This window comes from Sorghum bicolor, chromosome 1 (genome assembly GCF_000003195.3).
Source record: "Sorghum bicolor cultivar BTx623 chromosome 1, Sorghum_bicolor_NCBIv3, whole genome shotgun sequence".
In the NCBI taxonomy this organism is placed as follows: domain Eukaryota; kingdom Viridiplantae; phylum Streptophyta; class Magnoliopsida; order Poales; family Poaceae; genus Sorghum; species Sorghum bicolor.
The window spans coordinates 61,884,729-61,897,726 of NC_012870.2; the positions used below are offsets into that span (position 1 = coordinate 61,884,729).

At 45.7% G+C, this 12,998-nt stretch overlaps 1 protein-coding gene across 1 annotated transcript; it reads right to left on the reverse strand.

The window, feature by feature from the left end:
* Positions 276–2,695, reverse strand: LOC8063225. The gene is made up of 3 exons (XM_002467627.2): positions 1,857–2,695; positions 1,376–1,729; positions 276–1,270 (listed from the first exon to the last, which is right to left on the reverse strand). The coding sequence occupies exons 1-3, from the start codon at positions 2,346–2,348 to the stop codon at positions 653–655; spliced, it is 1,464 nt and encodes a 487-aa protein (XP_002467672.1). The 5' UTR covers positions 2,349–2,695; the 3' UTR covers positions 276–652.

The following is a 12,998-nucleotide window of genomic DNA, read 5'->3' on the forward strand; positions in this document are numbered from 1 at the left end:
CTCAATGCTACCTCTCAACTATCACTTTTGTAGCCACCACTCCAAGGAAACTACTACTACGCACGCCTACAAGTAATGTGGCAAGTAACTCTCACAAGTACTATACCTGGAAAGCAAATAAAGGGTGGTAAAGATACTTGGATAAGTAGTTTCTAAGCAAACCCAAAGGCCAAGCCATGGAAACGAAACCAAGGTCGACAGCAAGACATACCACTTACCAGGCTTCAAGATCATTCATCTTTAGGCACCCACACATACCGTGACGTCACGTAGAATAGCAAGAATACCCAATTCCAGCGTTTCAGCATTATATTAGGGCACAAGATCTGGTCTCATGATACTTGTCTACAGTACATTCTTCCAATTCTTACAGTAGCGGTACAATTGAAGAGCTCAACATTGCCATGGATGGCGCTTCCTCATCGATCTGTACAACAATACAAAGCCACTGGTAGGAGGAGGAAGATGAAGTTAGATTTGGTTTCTAGCTAGTAGTACTATGAACAAATTGGATTGCTGAATTTGCTTTTCCCCCCCATTTCTTCCTAGCTACTTGTAGTACTAGCTGCTTAAGCTAATCTCTTGCACTCTCACGATACGAATCCGCTCCATCAGTCCCGTCCCGTTGCCCACAGTCAGAGAATAACACAAGTCACATCTCCACCGTCCAGTGGATCTTGTCCGCGTCGCGCCGCGGGTGGTGCACGCGGTCCACGACGACGCGCGCCGGGTGCACGGCGCCGGCCTTGCCGCCGCAGGGCTCGCTGCCCACGGAGTCGCCGCCGCGGCGGATGTCGGCGGGCGGGATGAAGCAGTCGGTGGAGAGTCCCGGCACGTTGAATGCGGCCTCCTGGATGGTCCAGGCCTCCTCCATCCGGGTCTTGGTGTGGCTCATGGCCATCTCGCCGAACCGGAACAGCGTGACGGCGGACCGCCCCGCGTGCGCGATGACCACGCCGCCGTCGTCCACGGCGCGGTAGTCCTCCAGGAACGAGCTGATGGTGGTCTCCCAGTACACGGCGTCGCCGCCGGCGTGCGGCTGGATGCGGGTCAGGTGCGAGTCCTCCACGTGCACCAGCAGGCCCGTCCGCTGGCTGAAGTAGCCGAACAGCACGTGCCGGATGATCTCCGCCGGGCCCTCGCTCCGCTGCCGCAGCGTCTCCGCGTCCGCCGACAGCTTAAGGATGAAGCAGTCCTCGTCGCCCACCTTCTTCTCCCCCACGCACCGCGCCTCCGCGAACAGCCCCGCCGTCGACAGCGGATCCAGGCCCTGGAAGGAGGCACACAATGGCGACGTACTTGTCGGTTAGCAGGGGGGGCACTGTCGTGGTCTCGTCGGATTGTTGCTCTGCTCGGGAAGAGAAATGAATGCTACCTGGAGGGCGCGGCGGAGCGGGCGGACGGGGCCCTTGGCGGCGTGCGCGCCGAGCCACGGCGTGTGGCGCCACACGAGGCGGCCGTTGCATCCGGCGCGGACCTTGCTGCCGCCCACGGCGAGCTCCACGTACCACATGTCCGGGGACATCCGCCAGAGCACGAACCCGCCTTGCTCCACGGCGGCGGCGGCGGCGGAGCCCCGGTTCTTGACGACGCGCGTGGCCGTCTCGAACTCCGACGCCACCATCCGCACCTTCCCCATGGCGTACGCGTTCCGCACCGACCGCAGCACCTTGGCGCCGCCCGACGCCGCCAGGTACTGCTGCAGGATGTACTGCGCCGACGAGGATTCCTGCAATGCGATGCCGTAAATAAACAGATCGAGCGCCGCCGGCGGAGTCAGGACCCAAAAAAAGCTGCCGCATTTGTCAAAACCAAGCGCCAAACAGGGGAGATCCAGCCGAGGCGTGCGCACTCACAATGGGGGCGCCCTTGACGGAGAGATGCGGCTCGGCGGCGGAGACCGAGACGGGCGCGAGCGGCGCGCCCATGACGCCGAGGAGGAGGCGGAGGTCGGAGCGCCGAAACGACCCGTCGCCAGCGCCGCCGCCGGACATCAGCGGGGCACGGGTCAGGTGGCCGCGGACCCACTGGCCGAACCCGTCTCGCCGTCCGGACTCCTCGGCGAACGCGTCGTCGTCGGCGACGTCGGGGCCCTCCATGAGCGGCGCCAGGACCTCGCCGGCAGGCCGCAGGCTGCCGGAGTGGGCGACGAGCGGGTCCGGCGCGTACTGGGCGAGCTCCTCCTCCGGCGGCGGCGCTGCCGCCACCGCCACGGACTCCGCCGCCGCCGCCGTCTTGCGGCTGCGCGGAAGCAGCCGCGACTTCCCCCGGGACCTCGCCGGGGAGAGGCCTCGCACGACCTCCCCCTTGAGCGCCGAAAAGAAACCCTGCTTCCTCTCCTTGTCCATCGCCCTCCGGATCCCCCCCGAAAGAAATGGCAAATTAATTAGCTAGCAGTAAGGGAAGGTTTGCATCAAGAGAAGAGAGCGGTACGGCGAGGTCCGAGGCGTGGTGGAGTGCAAGGGAGGAAGGGAAGGTGGAGGAAGAAGCGGAAGCAAAGCGCAGCGCAGGTTGATGACAAGTGAGGGGTTTGGGGTTTGTGACTGGGAGCTGGAGCTGGCTGGGGCTGGGGGAGTGGGACTAGAAGATAGAGAAGGAAGCCGTTTGGGAGTGAGAAGTGAGGCCTTGTTTAGTTTGAGATCGCTCGCGCAGGCGGAAAGCGAAAGGGAAAGTGGCGAGGTGGGATGTCGGGATGCCGGGGTAGAAGACAACGGCTGCAAGAGAATGGCTGGCTGCTTCCAAGAAAGGATCTCCGTTGAGATTTTAACCTCTCAGCAAATATAATTTGAGGCGTGGTGAAACATCCTCAAATACTCCCTCCATTAAAAAAATAATAATCGTATTAAGCCAGAAAAAAATCATATAAAATATATTTCAAGTTTTAAATCATTAATTTCTATTATAAAATATAAAGTTGACGGCTTAGAAATCAATATCATCTTATAGGTACTTTTAACACAAATCTATTGATGCAAGTTTTATACTCTGAGCTTTCATATAATTTGACTAATTATTGGTCAAATTTTGTAAAGTTTGACTTCTCCACTTGTCAAATACGATTTATCATTTGTGAACAGAGGGAGTATAAGTTACCGGAGAGTTAAGATTTGTCTCAAATTATATAGTGTTATGGAATGTTGAACTCTATTTATATGTGTTTATCTTTGAAACCCCCCCATCCATACGTGTCTTTCAAACACCAGCTTGCCTAAAATACTCCCCCTGTGACGGGTTTGATTAATACTGTTGCCCAGTGAGGTCTCTAAAAATACTTGCAATTTTCCACCATTTTTTCATCCCTTTGTCTTTTTTCTTTTCTTGGAAACCTCATCACTACTAGTTTGATTGTGCCGGCTCGAAATTCAGCAGTGATGACAATTTTTTGAATCGGCAGTGATTCGTCCGGTCCGGGGGGCGTCACAGACACGGCTGGTGGTTGAGGGCGCGAGATTAATCTGCGTGCGCGTCGTCGTTGTCTACCCGCGGCGCATGCAGCAGCGTGCTGGCGGATGTAGCTACCACCCTATTCCTAGTACTGTAGTAGTATTTGGTACTTTGCGAACTGCCATTGACCCATCCGATGCTCGTTAGTTTATTTCCGAAATCTGGCAGCTATTTAGGTCTCACTTGAGCTTATTTCTCGAACCTACTTACCTGTGTCACGATAAATTAGCGAACGGTAACCATGTTTTTTTAGCCAAGCAACGGCGGAGGCGAGCGGGCGACGAGACAGCTGAACATGCATGCCCTTCGTCTGATGTGTAGTAGGGGGGCCGTGGCCGTGGCCGTGGCCGGGTAGCACAAGACACGATCAATTTGTGTCCTGTCCAGGTGGTCCGCCGTGTATGTAGCGGCGCCGGATCGGAGTCCCTGGACGACACGGCGCCGGGCACGGGCCACGTGAGCTCTCTCTCGCGCGCGCATCGTCTCATCTGCACATACACTGTTTCCTCCTCCGACCGGCCGGTTGCGCAGTTGCACCAGCTATGACACTCTTTTCCCGCCCCGTTGCGCAGTTGCAGGCATGCAACGCATCATGTAGCACAACGCAGCGCCCATGATCCAAAAAAATTTATCCAATCATGAAGTAACTAGGTTTAAAAGATTCATCTCGTGATTTACAGACAAACTGTGCAATTAGTTTTTATTTTCGTCTATATCTAATGCTTTATACATGTGCTCTAAAATTTATTGTGATGAAGAATCTTGAAAATTTTTTTATTTTCGGGGTGAACTAGGCCTAAGCTTAAAAGTTTTAGCAATACGGAGTATATGACACTTGCGTATGCAGCACATGGAGCAGCACGTACTCGATCTCGTACGTGCGACAGTAAGATGACGTTGGAGTTCTGTAGTACACGTAGCAGCAGCAGCTTCTTCCGTTCCGGCGAACTGTCAGGTCTGGTGGTGGCGTCGTCCAGTACGTGCACGCCTGCTCTTATCCCCTGGATCCGCATCGTTCGTCGTCCCTGTCCCTCCCTCTCCGTCTCCGTCTCCGGGGCCCTGCCCTCCTCGCTCTTGGCCCTTTTGCAGGGGATCCACGTGCTGCTGTATGTACCGTCCGGTTCGCCCTGTCGTTCCGCCGCCACGGGCGCCGCGCCATGTGACTCGCTTCTTTTCATTTCGCTGCAGCTCACTCATCACTCAAGTGGTTATTACTAATCGATCGTCGGCCTGCCAATTCTTCTCCTTTTGCCAGCCATGTACTGGTACTAACTGCAAAAGATTCGATAATGACAACAACAAAGTTATAGACTAACGGATCGAAAGGAAAACCGTCAACATTTTCGGTGTGCTGCTGGTTCCCATCTCTTTGAGTGGCTTCGTCTATTGCAACCACACCATGCCAGTCAATTTTTCAGTCGTTCGGCGGACGGACGGACGGATAGATGTCTGGATCAGACATGATTATTAGTGCTCCCAATGCAACGGAAGAGGAGATCTAGCAGAGACCCGCTTAGCTAGCTAGCTAGCGTTCGCGTACATGTTTCTGTCGCGCATAAATAAGACCACATGCTTGTACCGCTAAACATGCATGGCGCCGAATGCGGCAGTCGCTTGCAAGCTCGTGCCTTCTCCTTCCCGGCCGACTCCTCTCGTTCGAGGCCCTCCTCTCTACAATGTATGCAGGGGCAAGTTTGAGCAAAATTAGAGGACATGCATTTGGCTTATGAATACATAAACTTATGTTGTTGAAGGTACATATGTGGCGAAAATCTAGAGAAAATCACTGTTTTCACAAAATTTGGAGGGGGATGCATTTGCACCCCCTAGAGCCAGAAAACCTAAGGTGACAGGGGTTCAAGCACACCAGTTTCTTCTAAATTTCTTGTTTTTTATATGGGGAAAACTAGGTGTATATGTAGCCCTCAAGGCCTCAGCTTTTGTTTACGCCCCTTGCTGTACGTACCACCAAAACAAAATTTAAGTAGGCTTCAAAAGACGAGTTGGTTAGAAATACTAGGTACAAAATGATTTAGGAAGCAGAGATTTCTGCCACAGGTAGAACCAACAACTCTAGGGAAAGAACCGATCATGGCTTTGTGCCTTGGCGCATGTTAGTTTTATATAAGTCGATGCTACTCCAACCTATATACCTGGGTGTTCAAAACAGTTTGACACAAAAACTGCCTGAGGTGAGCAATTGTTTGGACACACCTAAGCTACTACATGAACAGTTTTTGAAGGTGCCCTTTCCCCCCTCACAAGTCACACAACCAGGCCACAATGGATTTCGCTAGCCAATCGGTACCAAGGGGCCATTTGTCAGCACTCTTTGGAGAAACTTCTCCATGAGAATTACTTTTTCTCAGCCAAATAATATGCACAAATTCTAGTAGATAGCAAAGAAGAATCACTTTTTTATTTTACACTGGGTGCTAAAAAATCCGCTCCTCACTGCTCCGTATTTAATCCCCACCAGAATTACTCTGAAATAAATTCTCATATGCTCCCCATCCTAATTCCTAACCCCGCTACAGTCAATTAGAATGACTTTGTCTACCAAAGAACCAAGGAGCCGAAGCCAAGAATCAAGGAGTGAAGCTCTACGACCAAATAGGCCCTAATAGCATCCACATGACCATAAATGCACATCGAGATTTTGTAAGGGAATGTTTGGATCACTCTTGGATCATTAGAATTTTGATTGTGAATGTGATTATACTAATTTGAATTATGGATTACACAATAATCTAGAATATGTTGGATCCCTAGATTATAGGTGTTGGATTGTTGTCCATTGACCCTATAATATCCTAACAGTAGGTTTTTAGATGGATTTTAGCGTTATAATAATTTGTTGATCGAATCATCATAAACTAACCATAATCTAATGTGTTTGGATTGTCTAGATATTATTTTATCAACTATTATAATTGGAGATGATCCAAACACCTAAACATCATCGTAAAATCATTATATTATTGTCTGTCTCGAGCACTACGTTAATAACCTTGATATATCCATATATATAGACACAATGGTCACATGCATGAGAGGACATGACCGTAAGAGCAAAATTTACTTAGCCCATATCACTTGGCTAATGGACAAAACTCGGTAGCTACAAGAGAAGATCATTTGCACTACGATGTACGGACTGTTTAGCATACATGATGGTGCTAGTCAGTTTTTAGTGTTGTTGACTCTAGTCTAGTCTAGTTGTAAAGAAAAAGGAAATGGACAAATACTCCACCAGATGATAGGCCCAGCACAAAGGGATCGGATGGCTAGAACCTGAAGTAAAATTCCTAATCTCATTGCAGCAGCGCAACAGTACACGAAGATTGTCCTCGATTAGCACCCTGCAGGCTGCAGCGTCTTTTCTTGTCACAAAATTCCCTTTGGAATGCGGTAAAGAGGCTTAAAGCCAAATGGCAAAAAGTAGTAAAAGGCAGGAGCCCGAGATCCCAAATGGAAGAAGCTGTGCCCACTATAGCCTGCTGCCAGCCTTTGACATGTGTGAAACTATCCATAATCTGATCTCTGCCGGGCCGGATGAGGATTAATATTTAAATTTTATTTCATATTTTTAAGTGTACTCATTACATGTTAGAATGATTTCATAAATTTCTACTCTGAAATTAAAAAAAAATCTCCGGCGGCTAAAGTAGAAGTCGCTGCTGGATGGACTGCATGCACTTTGGGCCTCTGGGTGTGGCTGAGGGGAGAGGTCTTAGGCTCTTAGCAGGCACGGGCTGCCACGCCTAGTCCCCATGCCGGCCCATGGGATTCACACAGTACACGGCCCAATAGGAACAATAGTCATTTCTTCCTTTTTTATGTTCTGCCTTTTTTGTGCCCTTTTTTATTTCTATATACTAGAAGAATGAAATAAGCTTCTCATAAAAAAAGAGAAGAATGAAATAATATTCTCGCAAAAAAGAAGAAAAATGAAATAAGCTACTAAAAGTGGACAAGTTAATGGAAGAATATAAGAAAAAAGGTAATATAATATTAGAACAATTACAAGAGAATGTGACAGCCAAACAAATAATACGGTGTGGATATGGTTTGTATGCTGATATAGCTTCAAAATAGCAAATTGTACTTAGTAGAGGTGATGTGACACTTTTGTGGGGATAAGATGTGGATAGCTTGCATGCAGAGAAAAGATTGCATAGCTTGCTTTTATAAGATGTTCCATATGTTATATTTACTTCATGAGCAACAATTGTTCTTTACTCGTATCTTTTTCTATGTCTTTAAAACATTTTGTTAAAAAAATGTCGCTATAGAAACTGAAAATACGTGTATCAAATGCTTTTTTTTTGTATCTACCAAGTCCATGACATGCAGATTGATAAGCAATATGACAAACATATATGTTCCACCATCTCTGATTTTTCTCGAGAGTAGTTGCACATTCGGGCAAAATAGGGTAGAGAGCTTCTGAAGCTTATTGACGTTGGGCCCCTTGGAGCTCTACCACATGGCCCATTGGTCTTGTAGAGTCGGGCCATTTCCTCTGGGCTGAAAGTTTCCTTTGGTACACTTCGATCCTGGGCTAAAGCTCACAGAAAGCCTGGTCCAATACACTTCTCATCTTTATCAGTGAAAACCCGAATTATTAGTCTCTTTTTTTTTTCTTATCTTCCTAGCCTATAGGCTTTCATTAACTAGATGATTCTATAATCTGGTGGAGAGCTACGGTACGTGGATCCTTCCAGCTCCACATCGGAGAGCGAGTTTCTATGTGTTGTCGAGGGCTTCATTATTTTCTTCACTGGACAGCACATTATCTTCTGGTGCTCACTCGATGCAAGCACAAGAGAGCTCCGGTGCTCTTCAAGTCCACCAGTGTCCCTGTACATTAACTACGGAGTATATTGAAAGCTTCGGTACCTAACTAGATGGTTGTGGTGATGCATAGCCTGTAGCTCTGCCTTGAGCTAGTCTTCACCTTATCTTCCGGTGCCTTCACCAGAGGGCTCTAGTGGTACACTCTAGTGCACAATCGGTTTTATGGACCCTTGGGTTTGGTTTCGTTGCCTTTTCGCTTAGCTGAAAAGGCATAACAAAATTTTTTTATTTGTTAATATATTATGAGAGAAAATACTATTAAATAGGTGATATATTCGGCTGATAAACTTAAGTAAACAAAGCCAATTCAGTTTTAAACGGACCAACAAAGGGTTCATGCGGGTGCTGTTCCGCATCTTCTTTAACCTTAAGATCCTGGTGAGCCTAGTCCACCGCGGTGTTGGTTCGTTTTTTTTTTTTTTTTTTTTTTTGTCAGATGTCTACGTGGGGACAGCGGACAGGAACTGGCTAGCATGAACCTGATGTTCCTTTGGGCCTTCGGTGTTGGGCTTAGCAGGGCCAACCATCCGAGAAGCTTACTGCACGAAACCTGATAGTTTGACTCAGTTTTTTTTGTGAAAAGTGCTCAACCCTACTGAGCTCCTTTTCTTTGTGTTTTGTTGTCTAGGCTTCTTCTACTTGATACTTTAGACTTCTTGTTTGCATTCTAGGACCTTCAAAGCAGCTCCTTGATCCTTACTTAGATGTTGATCACATGATGTCCATCACCTTGCCAAGTTCATCCTTATTGCATTCTTATTAGACTATATAGAACCTTGTCCTAAAGTTTAGTCACCCCCTATTTGGTTTATAGTGAAATAAAAAAGATAAAAATAGATCTTTTAGTCTCTACTCCCTCCGTCCCACAAATAAATGCATTTTTGACCGGTAGGAATCATGTTTGACCATTTATCTTATTTAAATTTTTTCACAGATAATAAAATAAACAAATCATTATAAAAATATATCTAACAATAAAATTATTTATAAAAAAATAAATAATATTTATTAAAATTTTTGAATAAGAAGAACGATCAAATATGAACCATAGAAGTTAAAGAAATGTGTTTATTTGTGGGACGGATGAAGTATTAGTTAGGGTATTTGGCTCCAAAGTGACTAAAAGGGTGAAGCAGCCTAACTAAAAGGTGAGGTTTAGTCTCATTTAGCAACAATTGAGTGACTAGTTGGCTAATGCCTATTGAGTTGCATTTAGTCATAGTGTTTGATAAAAAATGACTAAATAAGACTAGATTAAATTTAGGAGGTGAGGAGTGAACCAAACACTATTAGTTTTTTGGTGTCTACATGTTGGATATTGTTTATCCACACCGTTCAGTATGCATCGAGATGTGTGAAACAATAGAGTGGGTGAAACAGTGGAGTGCAGCATTACAAATCTCAAAGTATATTTGGATGGTCCAAATAAGCAATGCTGAGCATATACATGCTGCATTGTATTATTGGTTGGTCTAGCTAATAAATTATGTTGTCGCTTAATTACTAAAATTACTTAATCGCCAAAGCTATGAGCCATTTTGCTTATACATAACAATGAGGCTTATAGGGAACACTAGCAGGTCATCATTAGAGCATAGGTTGCAGACTAGTAGTACTATAGTCAGCACTCAGCACCCAACGTTGGTACTGTAGGAAGCAGCTTCCTGGAGTTGCTTGTCTCCGGTACCTGAGGAGCCAATAACATTTAATTAAGCTTAGTTTGCTGGTTGATCCTGCTTTCCAGGATGCTGCATACTGCAGACACCAAGCAAAGCATATGCATATACTTGTACATTATATATGGTGAAATAATGGAACTATGTATACTCTCTTCGTCCGGAAATACTTGATTTTGTAGTATTCAAATTTTGTCCTAAAATAGTTATTATTCTCACTTCCCGATGCATTTATGCACCATTCTCTTCTCTCAATACACTTTTTTTTCCAATATAGATATATCTCTATTTCTGTGGGTATATAGTAAGGTATTTTACCATGAGCATTGGTATCTATGCTAGATCCTAGAGTGTCTACTAGTATATTGTTTGTGACCTAGTGTCATTCTCATTTCCCAAGAAACCAAACATTTTTAACTTCATAATTTTTTTTAGAAACAAGAGGAGTTTGATTCCCTACTGGATTTTATTAAAAAAACAAGTTTAATTACAAAAGGAGTTACAAGCTCCAAAGAGGAGCAAAAGGAATCAACAACAAAAAAAAAAACTAAAGTACAAAGATTTGTAGCCATGAAGAAAGATGCGGTTGAAGGGTCTTCTTTGCTCAGATGAATTAATCGTTAAATATATTTTTATAATAAATTTATTTGAAGATTCAAATATTGCTAAAGTTTTCTACAAACTTAGTTAAGTTTAAGAAAGTTTGATTAGCACAAATCTCATAATGACACCCTATTTGGGATGAGCTACATGCATAGTTGCATGCAACTAAACAACAAAATGAAAACATGTGAATATGTGATGAATCCTCGAGGCACCATGCACGCTAACTTAATACACGCTGGTCAACTAGTGCTAAGTTGATGCCAGGCAGAGAGCATTAGTCAAAACATGGAGGCAGCAAGCATGGTTGTCGCGCCCCAAAAAAGAAAAAGTATTGGACGTACGACGCGGCCTTTACAAACCAGGAGTCCTACTAATCAAACTCCCTGATCGATTGGAATCCCAAAGAATTCGATATACGCTACGACCGCGCTGAAGCTACAAACGCACCAAACCTGGCTCTGTGTCTCAGCCGCATTGTGTAATTCTAAAAAATATAAAATTTTATAATTAATCTAATGATATTTATTATTTTATTATACATACTTAATCAATTATAATTCCTTTTACAGAGTGAGTATGCGTGAATATAACAGCTCAGCTGTTTGGTTTTTTGATAAAACCTGCCATCCGAATTATTCGAGTCCTCGACTTGATGTTAATGCTCATACTTTTCAGAATTTATTTAGTCTAGGATTTAATATTTTGCTCTTTTAGTGATGGCACTATAACTATTATGGTTATTTTGTCAATCTAGAAGCTATGTGGTGCGAAATAATGTGGCTACTAAATGCAACTGCTTACCACTTTTCGCTACAGGTTGTGATTTAGGCCACGTTCAGATGTGAAATTTTTTTGAATTTCGCTACCGCGTAGCATTTTCGTTTGTTTGTGGCAAATATTGTCCAATTATAAATTAACAAGAGTCAAAAGATTTATATCGCGATTTACAGACAAACTGTGTAATATTTTTTTTGTTTTTGTCTATATTTGGTGCTTTATGCATGTGCCGCAAGATTCGATATTACGGAGAATCTTGAAAATTTTTTGGATTTTGATGGAACTGCCTTACTTGGTCTCTCGCACATACATTCTGAGCAAGTGACATACCATCAATATGTCCGATCAATACAGACGCAAACATATCGTTGAGCTGTATTTACAATTCCTACATACCTACCACCTCCCTCTCGTTCATTCCCCTCTCTGCCCTATCCAGGAGCTTGCGGCGGACTAAAGCAACCCTCTTTGCTCCATTGACGTCCTCTTTGCCGACGCACACTCACAATAGTTGTGACTCATTTGGGTCGCACGATCCATGACGTATCCAAATTGCGGCTACTCCAGTGAAATGCATCCAGAGTCTATTTGGTACAACTTAACCTCACTAGTGAATTAGTTTTCGTTAGTTTTAGCTTTAGAAACAACTTTACATGTAGAGCTAAAGCTATTTTGGTAGAGTGTTTGATAAAACAACTTCACATTATAGATGAGAATAACAAAATGACCACAATACCTTTTTTTTCTTTTTTCTTTCCTTTATTTCTTTATTTATTCTACCTTTCTCTTTCCTTGGTCCTTATCCACTCGCACGGCACGATGAATCGTTCCTTTGCGGTGACGATGGAAGTCTGAGCGTCTGAAGCAACCATTCGTGTGCGGAGGCCGGAGCGACGATGCTTGCTGGCTTCGCGTCAAGCTTCACCTCCTCATCTTTGCACCTGGCGCCGAGCTCTGTCTTGTTGTCGGTGCAGCACGTGCTCTGCGTCGCCGCCGTGGCCTGCGGCCAAGGGTCACCGCTGCGGCACGCAGCTAGCCGAGCTCCACCTCGTCGTTGCGGCCAGCGCCCGTGCTCCTCCTTGCCGATGCAGCTCGTGTTTCGCCTCGGCCCCGATGTTGCTTCGTCGCTGCAGCACGCGCTCTGTCTCACCGTCGCCACGTATGCAGGGGCAAAAGGGTCTGGGCCCATATGCTGATGAAGCGTGAGCAAGCTGCTATTTTCAGCTTCACCACGCGCCGCCTGCTTATCTCACCGGTTTTCCCAGAGCTTCATATGTGAAGTGCTTTCGCTCGAACCCATTTGTGGCTGAGAGAGCTGAAAAACAGCTCATGAATGTGGCCCCTTAGTTTCAATCAAACCGTACCACGTTTGTTAGTTCTAGAAAAACTCCAATCGTAACCCCAGTACTGTGTGTCGTTCTTCTATATGTCATATCCTTTTTCTTTTGACATTCGGGGTCTTGTAGTTTATTTACATGAAAAAGATACGTTCTCTCGTGGAGGTGATCATAAAAGGAAGACACACACTAGGCGAGAGGAATAACGTACGTCTCCGCCGAACACTTCGTTTTTGCACGCGTTCAACGCGAAGCCAACACGGAACCGTGCTAGTAGTAGCATTTCCTAGCACTAGTC